An 18,071-nucleotide genomic window follows, 5' to 3' on the forward strand; every position below is an offset into this window, starting at 1 on the left:
GGACCCACCTTCCTTGGGGAAGTGACATCTCTCATCATTAATAACTAGAAAATTCATCACTGTTTAATGTAGAATTAACCTAATGTAACAGAAATACAATACTCTTTTCTGTTGAGTGTTTAGATTCTCCTCTTTTTCATCTAAACCCAAAGATTTTATTGTCAAGTATATGGAGCAGAGATTAACTACCTCAGAGAACTCATTATAAATTATTGCCTTCTCAGACCTCACTAGAGTAGATAGCTATCTTATGCCTTTTTAATCTTTTAATCTTACTCCCATAGTCACAACACTGTCACTACTAGAATTTATAGTAAAGAAAGTATTTAAGCAGTGAAGACTTTTATCATGTAGAAGTTATTTAGAAAAGAATCTGGACTATTTAGATGAATTTCTGTAAGATATCTGATGATTTAAACACTAAAATCTCAAACATTTATATGTGAACCTAGCTAGCATCTCTTTTTACTTTGTAAATTAGTCCAAGGATAAAATCCAGATGTTTTCCCTTTGTATTACAGTTCACTGTATGAACTCTATACCTAAGGAAAACTAAACTTGAGATAAATGGTTTTGCTGATTTCATAGTAGATTTTGCCTGTCTTCTGTAACATGTAATTAGATTCTTCATCTTTGTTTCTCTAAATCAAATGCTTGTGCCACCCTCTCTCTCACACACACACACACACACACACACACACACCTTTTTTTTTTTTTTTTTTTTTTTTAACTTTCCCAGCTCTTGTTTTCCTTTGAAATACTGATTTGGCTTTTAAAGATTTATCTTATCACAATTTCAGGAACTAATGGAATTCTGTATTGGTTCAAATGGCTTGTTTAAACCTGCTAAGTGAAGTCTTAGACATTGAGCTATATGTAACCACAATCTGTACTATTTTCAGTTTAGTCAGAATCTTTGAGATGTTAAGTACTGTTTGAAACTGTTTTAACTTGAAATTTAGAGAAACGGCCAAAGATCAGTGTATTTACAGAGCACACCTTAGGAAAACAGGCTTGGTTAATGCTTCATGATGGTGTTCCTTACTCTTCAGTATGTTTAGCCAATGACATACTCTTAGATACAGTCTACTCCAAAAGGTGGGTTCAAAGGTGTTGAGACAACGTGTTGGTTGGGATTGACCTAAATTTACACGAGCTGTCCATGTGCTGCCTTGTGACATCCACATTGTGGTAAGGCTAGAATGACTGTCCTTGGGACCACAGTTGAAGTGTAGTTTTTGAGCATCTTCTGGAGGCCCATCAGCAGCACCCTTTCTCCTCTTCAGGCTTCACCGGTCCAGAGGCCCCCAAACGCTAGGCTCCCATTTGTTTTCTTCAGGCCAAAGAGAAGAGCCCATCTTTGACTTGGAAGACAGTCAGCCCCTGTCCACCGGGTGACCCACCCGCCGGGAAGGAACCGGGGCTCCGTGGGCTCGTGTCCCATCCCCAGTCGGTGTGTGAAGCACGAGGCCCTCACACCTCTTTTAAGGCAGGAGGCATCGCGCTCGAGCGGCCAGGTGCCCCTGCCCTTCCCGCTGCGGCCCGGCCAGGCCCGGCCCGGCCCGTGAGAGCGCAGGCCTCCCAGCACGTGGAGCCGCCGGGCTGCCCACACGCCCCCTCCCGCCAGATGTAGTCCAGGCCCAGCTGGGCCCGCGCAGGGATCCCCGGCACGGCCACCTGACTGAGTGCAGGGCGTGCTGCGGCCCGCCGCTGGTGCCTCCGCCGCCGGCGCTGCGGCCAGAGGAAGGCGCCCGCCGTGCACACGGGCCTTGGAAGCGCACTGCGGCCATTATCCGCGGCGCCTCCTAGTGGGTCAATGGCAAATCCTCTTGGTTCTCGCGAGAGCTCCCCCTCAGTGGGGATTATATAATTTCCCTTAGGCAGGGGTGCTGGTGCCCCCCTCCCTCCCAAAAAGTTAGGTGCAAGCCCAGGTGGGAGTGAGAGAGTGGTCCCTGGGGGACAAGGGGGGAAGGGGTGCTGTCCCCCACTGCCCCCCCTACTTAGCTGGACAATGAGTCCTCTTATGCTAATGAGGTATTTACGTCACTTCCGCTCTTTCTCGGCCGCCATTTTGGCTAGGGCAGGTTCGGGGACTCGCTCCGAGGCGCTTGTATTGTCTGCTGAGGGGAGACGCGGGATCAGCCCCCTCCCCCGCCCGTTGCCGCCGCCGCCTCCGCCGGCCCGGTCTCCCCTCCGCCGCCCGCCGGGATCCATGAGCTGAACTCCCGCCCCCCCCCCCCCCGGCCGCCGCCATCTTGTGCCCCCTCCCCCTCCCGCGGGCAGCGCTAAGGGGGATTTTGGCGTCTCCTCAGACACAGCTCCCTCTCTCGGTCCCCGCTGCTGAGGAGCGAGAGGAGCGAGAGGAGCGCGGCCGCCGCCGCCCGCCCGCCCGCGCCGGTGAAGCCGCCTCTCCCACACCCTCCGTCTCCTCCCTCCGCCCCTCCTTTGTCTGCACCGCTCGACGACGCTGCCGCCGCCGCCCGCGCGGGGACTGGAGGGAGCCGCTCGCGCCGCCGCCGCCGCCCGCCGCTCTGCTGCGCCCGCCGCGCCCCCCGGCAGCAGCCGCGGCCGCGGCGCGAGCCGGAGCCCGCCGAGCCAGCGCGCGACGAGGCCCCGGGCGCGCCCTCGCCGCCGCCGCCGCCGCCGCCGCCACCGCCACCGCCACCGCCACCGCCGTGCCGCCGCCATCCGCCCGCCGCCGCCGCCGCCGCCGCCGCCCGGCCCCCGAGCACGCCGGCCCCGCGCGCGCCTCGAGGCCGAGTCAAGGTAAGCCCGCGGCCGCCGCGCGCCCACCCCGCGGCCCGGCCCGGCCCGGCCCCGCTCCCGCCTCCCGCCTCCCGCTCCCGGCCCCGGCCCCGCTCCCGCTCCCGCTCCCGCTCCCGCCGAGCCGGCCCGCGGGCGCATTGTTGTGCCGACTGCCTGCGCTCCGGCCACACACGCTCCTCTGCACGCTCCGGTGCTGACGGAGCGCCCGCCCCGCCGCGGACCGCTACCCGGGCTCCGCTCCGGGGGCCAGGCGCCTCCTCCTGCAGCCCGACCCCCCTCCCCGCCCCGCGAGCCCGCCGAGGCCGGCAGCCAGCCCGGCCCCGGAGCCTGTGCCGCTGATGGCATCTCCCTCCACCCCGCCCCCAGCGAGCGCCGAGCTGCTCCCATCCCTGGAACGGAGCCCTTCCTCCCGAAAGGAGCCCCCCACGCACACCCCCGGTGCCTGGGACGAGCCCGCTGCCACCTCTGCCCACCCTCGGCTGGGGGAGGGGGACACTGGGGGGCGGGGAGCGTGCATGGCACGGAGTGGAAAGTCTTTGCCTCCGCCGTGCAGCCCTTCCTCCCCAGCACGCCAGCTCCCCTCCTGTCCTAGCCACCGAGTCCACCACCACCCCCTTTCCCCAGGCGCAGCTGCCTGGTCAGCACGACCTCTTAGGAACATTCTGAGCCCCAACTTTGCAATGAGACGGTAAAAAAAAAAAGAAAGAAAAAAAAGAAAGAAAGAAATCCAGAAAGCTGCGAAAAGATTTTTTTTTTTTTTTTAATGCAATGAATGGGGAGGAGTTCTTTGAGCACCCTTTTATTCACCTCTCTTTCCTCTGGGCCGCCTGCCTGCCCTCCCCTCCCCCTCAACCTGGATGCCTGTCTGCTGGAAAAGGCGCGATTGCTTCTCTTCCTCTTCTGCCCAAGACCAGGCGCTAAGGTCTAATATCCTTTTTGGCCACACATGGACCCACACTAAGTCTTCTTGATGTTCTTGCATTCACCCAATTCCTCTGGGCAGTTCTTGCTATAACCCCATTTCTCAGACAAAGGCTTAGGAGGGAAAAAGAACCAAACTGTTTCCTGTGTTTGCCATTTTAATGCTGTCCATCCCCACACACCCAGTTCCTATCCCTGATGCTTCTCGTACCAGTGTCTTGAACCTTCAAAATGAAAAAAAACAAAAAAACAAAAACAAAAAAACAGAAATCTCCTGAGTGGCTTGATACAGTTTCTTTATAAATCTGCATTGTTGCTTCTGGTTTATGGCCATGAAGAAAATACCAGCCCCCACCCAAAATGCACCGCAGCCAAGTCGGCTAAAGGCGATGAGTGTTGGAGTCAGTAGGGGGCGCATTCCCTGCACTGGGTAAGGCTGCAGAGGGGGGAAGGGCCCCAGAGCTAGAACAGGATGTGCTTCACAGCGCCTTCTACAGACCATGGGAAAATGGACCCAGCAAGACACACTCTCGCACTCTTAGTTGGTGAGCTGACAGCAACATGGCGAAGGATTAAGGGAGTCAAGAGCGGTGATTTTATTTCTTTTAAAGAACCCACCCTGCATTTTAAAAGTTCTCTCTTTTTACTTTTTCAAAACTGTTGACCCTCAGACAATCCACATTTGTTCTTGGCACATCATTGGTACACAGATTTTCTATTCTCTGGAATTATGGAATTCTTCCACCTTAAGCTTTGAATGAGTCACCATGTCTTTCCAAGGTCAGATGGTAAAGGGGAAAGTGTGAAACCTGAGAGTAACGCATTGGTTTGGGGGTATTGCTGATTGCCTCCTTTCTTCATGGCCCAAATCTTTCCAACTCTTTGAGAGTTAAAAATCATTCTTGAAGGATGTTGTTAGAATGTTAGTGGGGTAGTAATTCTCATAAGCATGTAGATGGGTGTCATGATTTGCAAAGCCTTGTTGGTAAACATCAAACCCGTGTTGAATTCTTCATTGTCAAACTCAACAGAGTTGATTGTAAAATTTTGTTGCCTTCCAACTTTGGACTTGTAATTGCCGCCATTCATTATCTCAGTAGCCAACCACCAACCACCTTTGCAAAAGTGTTGACACCGGTCTTCTGTGAGCACCCACCTTCTTAGGGTGTGTTGATTTCTATAGATTTTACTCCTCTTGTTATTTCCATAGGTGTGAGATGCACAATGCGAAACCTAGGCCCCAGCTTTTGCACCATGATGCACAGGGTTGTACTTTTTGTACTGAACTGATAGGTGGCCTAGTGGTTATGCCCTGTACTGCCATTTTGAGGATCTGGACTCCGTTCCTGCCTTGCTCTTTGGACCACATTGTCAATTCACACCGGTGGGTATATTCATTTTGGAGGGTGGGAACTGCAGCAACAGGGAAGCCAGAGACTTCTTCCTCCTTGGTCACCACCAAAGCCAACACTTCCAAAATTTCAGCCTAGCCACATTCCTCAAGGAACCGGTTAGAGCTGGTTGCAGTGGAGGGTTCTGAACAGAGAAATGACTTGATGGCTTGTTTAAGAGAAAATTTTGAAGTTGCTAATGCTGTTTTAATCATTTGCATTCTGCACTCTTGTGTATAAAGTATGTTAAGTTCTTCATTATTGTTATCTTGATGACCCAGGCTCAAGAGTTGCTGTAGTTTCTATAAACCTTACAGATTCTCTGATCAGAACAGGCCCTTCCATGAACCTGTCCTTGTTACCAATGATTGTCAGTGGTTGTTGATAATCAAGGGTACTTTTAAGACTTTGTTGCAAGTATGTTACATAGATAGACCAAGATAAGTTTATGGGGAAACTTATGAATGGGTGTATTCTTTGATACATAGTTAACCAGTTGGTGCTTAAGAGAGTTTTCATGGGACATTTGCTGCCAAGTAAGGTTTTGGTGAGTGAAAAGGAAGGAGGCAGCTTGGTTCAGTTATTCCATTGGAGACTTAACTATATTGCTTTTGCAATATTTTAGTAGCCACAAGAATCAGATATTAAATCTAATAGTGATATTTATAATTTTTAAATACTGATCAGTATTTGTTAAACAGCTATAATTTTGACCTGTACTTCGTCTTTGATAGATAGTTATATGAGTTTTTAAAGGAGTAGTTTGAAAACCACTTCGTATTTGAGGGTATGTTTGAGGTGAGGTTTGTGAAGGTGCTTTTATTTGACTTGACAAATTACACATAAGATGCAGTGTTAACTGATATCCTTAGTGGTAATAGCCATTCTCCTCCTACGGGAGAACTTGCTATGAGCTCTTAGAAAGCATGTATTCTGCAGTTTTTCAAGGTTTCCTGGTTTGAGCATTCTAAATTAAATTAAATTTAATTTAAAAATTAAAAAAAAATAGATAGTAAGGCTATTGGGCTTGAAGGCTGGAATTTAGGTAAACTGAGGGTTTGTTAAAAGTACAGGGTGGGGGAAGGGAGCCTCAATTAACCGGAAGGTGGGAATGGGTATTCTGTTTAATTGAGCTTTAAGTAGAAATTCCTTCTTTACTTAGCCTTTGTTGAAATTTCCTAAAGTTACCATATTAGAGGCTACTGTACATTGAACTAAGCCTTTGATTTTGATTTTTATAGTCTCTGTTTAGAAAATATAGGAGATTGGGCTTTGAATCTCTAAAAGACCTCTGGCCCTGCCTATCCTGGAAGTCATTGGTTGTAAACATACCCACTGTGAATTTGTTTTGCTTAAATTTCTCTTTTTTTTCCTTAAACCAGAGTGCAGGAAAAGTTCTAATACTATTTATATTAAAAATAAAACGTCACCATGTTGAACAGATTAAGTGTCAAGTAAGTTCTCAATTATTGTTATTTTGATGACCCAATCTCAAGAGTTGCTAAACTTTTAAAAGCCTTAAAGATTCTCTGATCAGAATAGGCCTTTTCCTGAACATGTAGTTGCTACCAGATAACCAGCTAATAGGCTTTTACCAAGTAAAAATGATTTTTGCTTCTTGTTACAACATATATGCACACGTTTGTTTAATTACTCCAATTTGATTAAATAAGGTGCACTATGTGTTAAATTGTTGGCTTTCCTTGTAACTGTTCACAGAATTTGAAAAACGTCTACTCAACACAATTTTTAGTATTTTGAAATTTTAAATATTCAGCAGTCTTTTGGTTGATTGCATTTATGATGTGCACATGCTGGCTACATGTTTAATGATGGAAATTAAAGAAGATAGAGCTGATCAGTTACAAAGGCTCAAATAGGGATCAGTACTTGAGTAGAGAGAGAGAGAAAAGAAAAAATTCACAATTTCAGTAATATTTTTGTCTTTTGGGAACTATAACAAAATTGCATAAGTTGTAATAGACCTTGGCAGGTTGATTTCGTCAATTGGTGTGAGTGTGTATATACCCAAAATACAACTCGTTTCTTTTAGAGTTGGAAATAACTGTCGTATTATCAAATACAAAATCCGAGCATTAGAGATATAATTGGGAAACAGTACATTTAACTACAGAAAAAGATTTTGGGATTAGACATTGTAATTTTTGGAAAAATAATCTATTAAAATCATAGTGAGATTAATTTAGGTGAAAGTACCCAAAAGGAAATTTTTATAAGAATAGAAGTCAATTTGTAGTTTACACCAACATGCCCGATACTATTGTGTAATAATCTGCATGTTCATCCTGGACTTCCAAGGGGCTTATCGTTAGATTCACAGAGCTTGATGTGTTTCTAGCATCATGCAGACTTTTAGTTTTGTAAGAGCTTGTGGCATTAGGTCTGGAACAAATGTCCTATTTTGCTGATGTGCATCACTGTCAGTTATGTATTTTATGTTGATAGTTTGAAAACTTGGCATTTGAAATTGGTGAGAACCAAACCCCCACCCACACTAACTGAATTGATACTTTGAATGTAGAAACTGTTTCTTGTTTACTCATTGGCACTTTCTTCTGCCCTAATGGTTGAGATACTTTACAAAAGAAGGCATCCTTGTTTTGCACAGTATGAGTGGCCATGGTTCCATCATGACTTCATGATTTTATCTTGTTCTGTTTGCCTGACCCTGTTAATTACAAAGCGAGGGGAAGGATGATTGTGCTCCTTCAGTCTCTTTCCATGTCTTAGTACTCTTCAGACCTGTGTTTTGGTTGTGACCTACCTTTGATATCTGGCAGTTAATGAGTCGGCTTAAATGAGAGTCTATATTCTGCTTCACTGGAAGAAGGCTATCCTCATTTATTATCAGGCTTCTCAAATTGGGATATATGTATATCAACTTGATTATGTTGTGATGCATGAGTCTATTATTAGGAAGTCACACTTCCTAATAGTGTGCCAACTATATACAGGAACTGATGTGATTTGAGGGCACACATTTCCTAATCAGTGTAAAATGTAAAGTTCTTTTTACTATTTCAGTTCTTGGTTCTCTGGTCTCCATGTACGCATTCACTTGTCCTCTGCCTGTAATTCTTTCTATTTCAGACTCACAAGCTTCCTTGCTTTTATTGATGCATGGCTTAGTTCTAAGATAGCAGCTAGAGAAATAATGAAATTTCTAGAAATAAAGGTACTAAGGAAGACTGCCCTGAACATGTACTGCAGTTTAAGAGTTAAGGTTTAAGTCAAAAAGCATGCACGTAATCTGTAGGAGTCTCGTGCATTGTTTGACCATCATCACTTAGAATTAAAAATAAATCCCTACACATCCTAATTCACTGTCCAGTAAGGGTATCGATTTGTAACTGAGTCACTCAGCTGTGGGTTGTTTCTGTTTATGTGTCACTTGTCATATGACTTGCTTGATGTCTTGAAGAAGGGTGAGCTGTGAGTGTAAAGGCCTCTTTGCTGGCCTTTAGGGTAATATTAATGGCGTGCCCATTTTATTTGCCAAGCATTTTATAAACCTGAGGTTCTCAGTTCTCAGGATTTTCCTTGTTTCACAAGTGGGGAAATCAAGGCACTGCAATGTGCTTAGTTGAAGTGAGCCACAGAATGAATGTGTCCATGCCAGGCCTGTCTTGGAACACAGGCTTTATAGGGTTCCCAAGTTTTGTTGTGTTTTTGTTTTTGTCTCATGAAGGCTCACAGGAATGCTTCATAACTGGGTAGTGCTCCTCTTTGCTTGTGTGTCAGTGAATATACCCAAGGATCCTATATAGGCTTGACAAGAGAGGCTGGCCATACCCCCAGCAAGAGAGTACCAGCGATAATTGTGCTGGGGGTGACTAGTTGAAGCAGCACATGTCTGGTTTGAAGTTGCCTGTACAAGGATCTAAAAAGAAAGTTTGTTTACGGTCCTGTTGCTTTTCCCAATGTTTTGGTTTAGGGCACCCTTGTTCTTTCTCTCCTCTGAACAGTTATTTTTGCTTAGATAATTACTGGCTTTTGGCCCTTCTGCCTTTCCTTTTTTCTGAACTCCTCTGCTCCATTTCAGAATTTGTGGAAGCCTGTGCTTCCCTTAAAACTCGCACCTTTTTCTGTTGGGAACTGGCAACAAATGATAACCTGTATGAGTGGTTTCTTTTGAAATCCAGTATATCTGAAGAAACTTCACTCTAGTGAAAATATGGAAGAGTTCATTAAAATCTTAAAGTGGGCATTGTCAATGTGTCAACATTTAGAATTCTTGCTCTTGTGAAAGGGTGAACTGGAACTGGGAAGTGGAACTATGCAGTCGGCTCAAAGTCCTGATTCAGTCAGGTAGGCCTAAAAACAACACCAAGAAAAACTTCTGCAGAAAGCGTAAGGGTCGAGCCACCAAGTGGCAAAGGCCTGCTACACAAATAATGCTCCTGCTACAAAGAAATCTTTGCCCTTTAGGCCTTGACTCCTAGGAGATGGCTCAGAAAAACTTGAGGTGATTCAAATAAATTATTCTGTTATTCATGAATGAGGAGAAAAGTACTTTTCCCTTACTCTGGGAAAATTATTTCTGAGTAGTTTTGATAGAGCATGAAAATTTTCTCATTAAAGAATTAAAAATAACCTACTTTTGTCTTAGGCCATTTATATGAGCAGACCAGTGACATGCTCCTGGATTGACTATAGGTGGATGTGTCTGGATGTCTGCTTAGGGCTACTTGTGAATTGATTTCTTATGTTCACATTTCTCTTCAGCCAGGCTGTCCACCTGTATTGACAGCAACAGCGCTCAGCTGTGGAGTTCTTCTGTAGGCAGCAAGGTATTGCAGTCATTCCCCATGGTGTGATCCTGCCTTGCCTGGAATTCTATTTAAAATGGAATAAATTGACGGACACTGAGGGGGGCACTTGACGGGATGAGCACCGGGTGTTATAATTGAACACCAATAAAAAATAAATTTATTACTTAAAAAAAGAAAAAGAAAATGGAATAAATTGGGACGCCTCGATGGCTCAGTGGTTGAGCATCTGCCTTTGGCTTAGGTCATGATCCTGGGGTCCTGGGATCAAGTCCCCATTTCTCCCCTCTGCCTGTGTCTCTGCACCTCATGAATAAATAAATAAAATCTTTAAAAATAGGGCAACCCAGGTGGCTCAGCGGTTTAGTGCACCCTTCAGTCCCGGGCGTGATCCTGGCTCCCTGCAAGGGACCCTGCTTCTCCCCCTGCCTGTCTCTGCCCCGCCCCCCATGAATAAATAAATGAAATCTTTTTTTAAAAAAAATCTTTGAAAATAAATAAAATGGAGTAAATTGGGAAATTCTCCCCATCTCATACTCCCTACAGCTAGATAAAGGTATTAGAGATATTCTCAATCTTTTTTTTTCTTTTTTTGATAAGCTGTGAGGCATCTTTCTCCCTTTTATTTTTGTTTATTTATTTATTTATTTATTTTTTTATGATAGTCACAGAGAGAGAGAGAGAGAGGCAGAGACAGAAGCAGGCTCCATGCATCGGGAGCCCGACGTGGGATTTGATCCCGGGTCACGCCCTGGGCCAAAGGCAGGCGCTAAACCGCTGCGCCACCCAGGGATCCCCTCTTTCTCCCTTTTAAATAAAATTCTTCCTGAGGGACGCCTGGGTGGCTCAGCAGTTAAGTGTCTGCCTTTGGCTCAGGGCGTGATCCTGGAGTCCCAGGGTCGATTCTCACATCAGGCTTCCTGCATGGAGCCTGCTTCTCCCTCTGCCTGTGTCTCTGCTTCTCTCTGTGTTCTCTCATGAATAAATAAATAAAATCTTAAAAAAAAAATTTGTGAACTTCAATATTTCAATCAATAGTTAGGGAGCAAACCTTCAGTTGCTCAGCTTTCATTTTGTCCTTCCAGTTCCGTCTTCTCTTCCATCCATGTATTGTGTCATAGTCTCGGCACATTCTCAAAACACCCTGAAAGCCGTTGGTTCCATTGGTGTTCTGGGTGGTCACAGTTAGGATTCTCATCTGAAATCTAAATACTCCCAAGTAACAGGATAAACCAAAACATAATAGTTTCCAGTTGTAGGCAACTAGTCTTTTAGTCTGAAAGTCTTCTTTAAAGAGAAGTGGGGGATCCCTGGGTGGCTCAGCGGTTTAGCGCCTCCCTTCGGCCCAGGGCATTCATTGTCCTGGAGTCCCGGGATTGAGTCCCACATCAGGCTCCCTGCGTGGAGCCTGCTTCTCCCTCTGCCTGTGTCTCTGCCTCTCTCGTGTGTCTCTCATGAATAAATAAATGAAATCTTAAAAAAAAGAGAAGTGTTTTTTAAAAAATAAATATGCAAAACCTAGATCATACCTTTATGTTTTTATGTGACTGTAAGTCACCTAGGTTTATTGTGGGTACTTGCAGATGTTTTAAATGCCACAGAGTTTGTAAAGTTAAGAATATGCTAACTCTTTAACATGACCCTCTCACACAAATGCAAAGTATTGTGTGAAAACACAATTATGTGTGTAAATGTGCAATTTGATGTATCTAGGGACAGATACATGGCAACCACATCTGATTCTCAGGAATAGTCCCACATTTTTGAAAAGATATGCCACAGTGTGAGCTCATGATTTTCGAAGTGACTATTCCAGACTCTGGTTTAAGACAATAATGATAACTACTTTAAGTGTTAACAGGTATCATCTCATTTAATCCTTCTGGCACTTGAACAATGGAGTAGTGTCCTGGTTATACCATAAGGAAACAGACCTCCAGAGGTTGAGTAACATTTTTAGGTTCACAAAGCTAGTAAGTGGCAAAGTAAGGATTAAGTAATGATACAGATCAGCCCAACTCTCGAACTTTTTTTTTTTTTTTTAAGATTTTTATTTTACAGAGCAAGCATAAGCAGGGGAGGGGCAAAGGAAGAGGGAGAAGCAGGCTCCCTGCTGAGCTGGGAGCCAGACATTAAGGCTCAATCCCAGAACCCTGGGATCATACATGACCTGCACCGAAGCAGACACACTAAACCAACTGAGCCACCCGGGCTCCCCTGGAGCTATATTCTTAATAGCTGTGTCGTACCATCTTTCTTTTGAGCAGAGGAAAGCTTTACTGTGTTGTCACCCTACTTGTTACCGAAATTTGAAGTTGTGAGGTAAAAATTTTACGTGTCTGATAGGTCAGCTAAATTTTTATTTATGAAAACAATATAGTTTTACTGGGAAACAAATGTTGATGTAGGCTATAGGCTTCATCCTTGAACTTCATCTTCTTTTTGCCATCACTTCAGTCAGTATCTTATTAACTTATACCTAAGGCTCTGGTGATTTTTTTTTTAGACCTTTCAGATCCTGTAGGTCTGAGATGGGTGTAAGCACCCTCAGGTGATTCTGAGGGTTGCCTAGGGTCTGGTATTTTTACTCTGCATAGACTTCCTCTAGGCCTTTTGTAATGGATCCTGCCAAGTGGGCCAGATTAATTCTCTTAAAGCTCCATTAGAATTATATCCTTTCTCTGCCTCAATGTCAGCGGCACCTCCTCAGTGGCTACCAGACACAGCAACAGACTCTAGTTTCACACTCAAGGCTTCTATCCTATCTCCAACCTACCTTCCCAACCCTGTCATTCATTATTACTCAGAAGTTTGACATAGCAGCCATTCTGGACTCTCTACAGTAGTTCCTAGAACTTGCTGTCCCACCTCTGGAACTGTGCCGACAAGGTGGTTTGTTTGAGGGGTTTTTTTTGTTTTGTTTTGTTTGTTGTTGTTTTGTGGTTTTTTTTTTTTTTTTTTTTTTTTTTTGGTGTTTTGTTTTGTTTGCAGTGAATGCAGGTCCTTAACTAACCTGGTGGCCCCCAGCTTAGCATCTACTTTCACTCTCCTGCTCCCTCCTGAGAATGAATTTTCCCTCTTATGAAATGTTAGAGCATTTAATTTGTGACACACCTGACACTTGGCCTCTTTTCCTATAGATATTTATGGGGTATCATCTCTGTAAGTCCTTTCTAGGCAGGAGCTGTTTGTTCATTCTACATATATTGAGTGTCTGCTCCGTGTCAGCCACACAGTAGATTCTTGATCTCTAGCAGGGGGAAGAAAAAAAAACAAGAATCTTTTTTAATAGATTTTCTTTGCTTTGAATAGTGAGATGGCACCCTTGTCTTCCTACATATTTTAAGGGTTCATAAGTCCATCAGATGAGGTCAGGAAAATCAGTCTCCACTGAAAAAAATGATTCATAGTGGTTATAATTTATAGATATAAATAACTATCAATTATAATTTCAGGTCATACTTTTCTAAATCTGAAATCACCTGTGATGAGCATTTACAGCAAATTTTAAGTCACAATGTAACTGTAACTTTGGAGATTGATAATGTGAATGGGGATGCTTATTTCCCATTAGATTCTTGGTTTGATATTAATGAGCCACAACACGTGAAAGAAAACAAAGTTTGCTAAATCTCAATTTTCATTATTGTGTTATCTTTGAAAAGGCTTCCTAATTTATTTTTCCTAGGACCTCTCCCTTTTTGCAGTTCTATCTTTTTAACTGTTTGAAAGAAACTTAAGGTTATTTAAAAATTTAATACATGAATATTCTTTGGAAATCCTTTTTTGTACTGCTACATGCTCTAGAATCATTCCACTTTAGCAAAACTAAAAAAAAGTTGAACTTATTAAAGTAACTCCAACTGGATTAAATCTGTTAGTTAAGGCAGAGTGAATTGGAGCCTTTGACATTGACAGAAGTGATATATTCCTCTATTCCTAGCCTCTGGGAGTAAAGCAAATTTGCCAGGAAAGTGAGTTCTGAGGTTTTTTTTTTTTTAAATAACAGTTTGGGAGCCATTAATAATGTCATTCATAGAGTCATTCATTTAATATTGTCCAAACTGGTCTGGAAATCTGTAAAGGTCCTTATAAAGTTCCTATATTACATCCAGAACTTGCTCTAGAGGATCTGTCCTGTTCAAAGCAATCTTAACAGATGCTTAATATTTATAGTTTTGGCAGAGACTCATCAATGATAAATGCCTTTAATTTTCAACCCAGACTATCCTCATAAAATTATGAACAAACCTTGTTTGGCTCCATATTTTCAGTACTGTCGCTTTAAATTTTCTAGTCACACTTTGAAAAAATATGTATATGTATATGTGTATATGTATCTATGTACATATATATGGTAAAATATACCATAAAATTTATCATTTTAATGATTTTTAAGTGTAAAGTTCTTTTTTTGTTAAATATCCTCACGTTGTCATGTAACCATTACCACTATCCATCTCCAGAACTTTTTTCATCTTACAAATTTGAACCGTATATCCATTAAACACCAAGTCCCCATTCTCCTCTCCACCTAGCCCTTGGCAACCACCTTCTTCTTTCTGTGTGAATTTCAGTGTCTCATATTTGTCCTTTTGTGACCAGCTTATTTCAGTTAGCATAATATCTTCAGTTTCCACTGGCCACATTTTAACATTTAATTTCATTTAATGTTAACATTTAATTTAAAGATGAAATTAATTTTAATGTATTTTTAATCTGGTACATCCAAAGTATTGTTTCAACATGTTAGTATTTTTGAAAATGTATTAATAAGATAATTTGCACTTTTTAATTCTAAGCCCTGCAAATCCCAAGTATATTTTACATGTGAAAAAAAGCTTATCTCAAACGGGCAAAGGACTTGAATAGACCTTTCTCCAAAGAAGACATACAAGTGGCCAATAAGCAAATGAAAAGATACTCAGTATTACTAATCATTAGGGAAATGCACATCACACCTACAATGAAATATAGTACCTCATACATATTAAGATAGCTATTATAAAAAAACATTAGCAAGTGTTGGTGAGGATGGGGAGAAATACGAAGCGTTGGTGTTGTGCACAGTTGGGTATGTAAATGGTAGAAGTGCTGTGGAAACAAATTACCGTGTGAAGAGATACTTGTACACCCATGTTCATAGCAGTATTCACCATAGCTAAAAGGTGAAAGCAACCCAAGTGTCCCATCATTTGCAAAATGTGTATATATGTAGCATGGAATATTATTCAGCCTTTAAAAGGAGAATTTTTTTTAAAGGTTTTATTTATTCCTGAGAGACAGACAGAGAGAGGCAGGCTCCTATGGGGAGCCCCATGTGGGACTCGATCCCAGGACCTCGGGATCACACCCTGAGCCAAAGGCAGATGCTCAACCACTGAAACACCCAGGTGTCCCAAGAGGAGGAGAATTCTGACATAGGCTCCAACATGAATAAACCTTGAGGACATGATGCTAAGTAAAATAAGCCAGTCACAAAAAGACCAGTACTTTGTGATTCCACTTACATGAAGTACTTAGAGTAGTCAGAGTCCTGGAGACAGAATTCTGGTTGCCTAGTGCAGAGGGGAAGGGAGAAATGGGGAGTTACTGTTTAATGTAGAGAATTTCAGTTCGCAACATGAAAAGAGTTCTGGAGATGGGTAGGTACATGGTGGTGGTGATGGTAGCATGATATTATGATGAAGTACCGCTGAACTGTATACTTAAAAATTGTCAAAGGTGGTAAATCTTATGTATATTTTACCACAATATAAATAAACTAATTAATTTAAAAGTTTATCTCCATTCAGTTCAGACTAGCCACATTTTACCTGATGAATAGTTGTTTGTGGCTAGCATCTACCTTTTTGGAAGGAAGACACTTAAAAATTAAAAACTTTTCAGGCAGCATTGGTTTTTCTGCTGCATGACTAAATGCTGAGATACATAAGATTCATTTCCTTTTAAAAGAAAAATTGCATGTGCATAAAAATCTGGAAGGATAAGTATACCCAGTGCTAACTCTTGTCTTTATAATTATTTGTATTCCTTGCCTTTATATTTGTTCTATTAGGTCCAGTTGCCTTTTTCTTTTGTAACATCTTTACTGAGATGTAATTCATATATCATACAGTTCACCCCCTTTAAAGTGTACAATTTAATGTTTTTTTTAGTATATTCATAGAGTTGTGCAGCTATCACTATGATCAATTTTAGAGTATTTTCATCAACCCACAAAGAACCCAGTCCCTATGAGCAGTTGCCCTCTACTGTCCCCCAATTCCTCTAGCCTTTGGCAGCTTTATTCTTTCTATCTCTGTAGATTTGCCTGTTCTTCACCTTTTATATAAATGGAATCATATAGTAAGTAGCCTTTTGTGACTTTCACTGAGTATAATTTTTCATGGTTCATCCATGTTGGAGCATATATCAGTACTTCTTTTTTACTTCTTTTTTTTTAGTAGCTGAATCCTATTTCACTGTATGAATATACCACATTTTATTTGTCCATTTAATAGTTCATGGAAATTTGGGTTGTTTCTCCTTGGGGTATTAATGACTACTGGGAGACCATTCGTGTACAGGTTTTTCTGGTGTTTTTATTGTTTAAAGATTGTTTTTATTTAATTTTTATTAGATTTATTTTTTTTATTTTATTTATTTATTCATATAGACACAGGGAGAGAGGGGCAGAGGAACAGGCAGAGGGAGAAGCAGGCTCCATGCAGGGAGCCCGACGTGGGACTCCATCCAGGGTCCCCAGGATCATACCCCAGGCTGCAGGTGGTGCTAAACCGCTGCACCACTGGGGCTGCCCTATTTATTTATTTACTATGAGAGACACTGTGAGAGAAGCAGAGACACGGGCAGAGGGAGAAGCAGGGTCCATGCGGGTGCCCAGTGTGAGATTCCATCCGGGGACTCCAGGATCACTCCCTGAGCCAGAAGGTAGATGCTTAACTGCTGAGCCACCCAGGTGTCTCAAGATTGTATTTCTTTTAGAGAGGGTGAGAGGCAGAGAGAGATGGAGAGAATCTCAAGCTGACTCTAAGCTGAGGGCAGAGCCCATCTCGGGGTTCAGTCTCACAACCCTGAGATCACAACCAAAATCAAGAGTCAGACACTTAACTGTGAGCCACTCATACCCTTTGTGTACAGGTTTTGTGTGGATGTATGTTTTCATTTCCCAGTTGCTTTTGTAATAAAAACGAATAGAACTTTATTTGCAAAAAGGAGCCTGAGAGGTAGTTGAAAGCAGATTAGCATCCTGCCTAACCCTGCTCTTCAGAAAAAGAACAAATCACCAAGGCCTCTGCTTTCCCAAGCAATTTTTGGAATAGCATGGTTTGAGTATTAATAATGGGAATTGATAAAGGAGAAACAGAATACATCTGTTTTTGAAAAGCTGTCATTAAAAAATAAATAAAAATAAATGAAAAGCTGTCATTTTATTTTAGGGATGCTAAGGTTGTAGTTTTCATTTTGCAAAGGACACAATTTGGGTATCTTTCTGGTGTGACTATCTAATGACTGCTGGCATCCAGGTGATGATAAGAGCACTTTTGGGCAGGTGGTTTCAGAGCTAAGTTGTTTCAGTTCTTCTCTGGATCTGACGGGACCATCTGACCTGAGATGTCTGTGTATTCTTAATCTCTGTTTTATCACCTGAGCTCATTTGGTTGAACTTGTTTAAGTTCATCTCAACCTTGAGTATGAAGTTCTGGCACTTTCAGATATATATATTTAACATGCTTTTGTTTACCTTTGTCTGAGATCAGAGAGCTTCATCCACGAGGGTGATGAGTAGAGCACTACATCCTAGATCTGGAGATGACCTTGAGACCCAGGTCTGTCACTGACAAGCTGATCACCCTTTAGCCAGTTGCTTCACCTCAGTTGCTCATCTGTAAAATGAGAAGAGTTTAGATTAGGCAATCCTTAGGTTCTTCCACTGATACACAGTGCTACATTTTGGAATCAAAATGTTTATGCACTTTTAATTAACATATTAAAGACTTGATAGTTATTTCTCTTCTAACCAGACATGGATTCAGTACAGAAAATTTTTGTTCTCACCAACTGAACCACCTAATACTGAAAACGCAGCACATATTAAAAAAAAAATCTTGGTTGATTGTTGTCATGTGTAAAGTGGCTGCCACCAATACAGTACACCTTTTAGGAGCATTAATTTAAGAATAATATCCAGGTCATGGCT

At 42.7% G+C, this 18,071-nt stretch overlaps 1 protein-coding gene across 4 annotated transcripts in view; it reads left to right on the top strand.

The window, feature by feature from the left end:
* The first annotated feature begins 2,680 nt into the window (after window positions 1–2,680).
* The window catches only part of ADNP (activity dependent neuroprotector homeobox), a 32,809-nt gene continuing 17,418 nt past the window's right edge, over window positions 2,681–18,071 (top strand). Inside the window, exons 1-2 of one of the 4 annotated variants that reach the window (XM_055300065.1) lie at window positions 2,685–2,766; window positions 4,898–5,071. In XM_055300065.1, the coding sequence (XP_055156040.1) occupies window positions 4,905–5,071 (167 nt within the window). In that variant the 5' untranslated portion in view covers window positions 2,685–2,766; window positions 4,898–4,904. Of the gene's footprint in view, window positions 2,767–4,633; window positions 5,072–6,480; window positions 6,533–18,071 lie in introns of those variants that run through there. The other 3 variants (XM_055300082.1, XM_055300073.1, XM_055300090.1) reach the window with 3 other exon arrangements.

The sequence above is a fragment of the Nyctereutes procyonoides genome, unplaced genomic scaffold, assembly GCF_905146905.1.
Source record: "Nyctereutes procyonoides isolate TBG_1078 unplaced genomic scaffold, NYPRO_anot_genome, whole genome shotgun sequence".
Taxonomy (NCBI): Eukaryota; Metazoa; Chordata; class Mammalia; order Carnivora; family Canidae; genus Nyctereutes; species Nyctereutes procyonoides.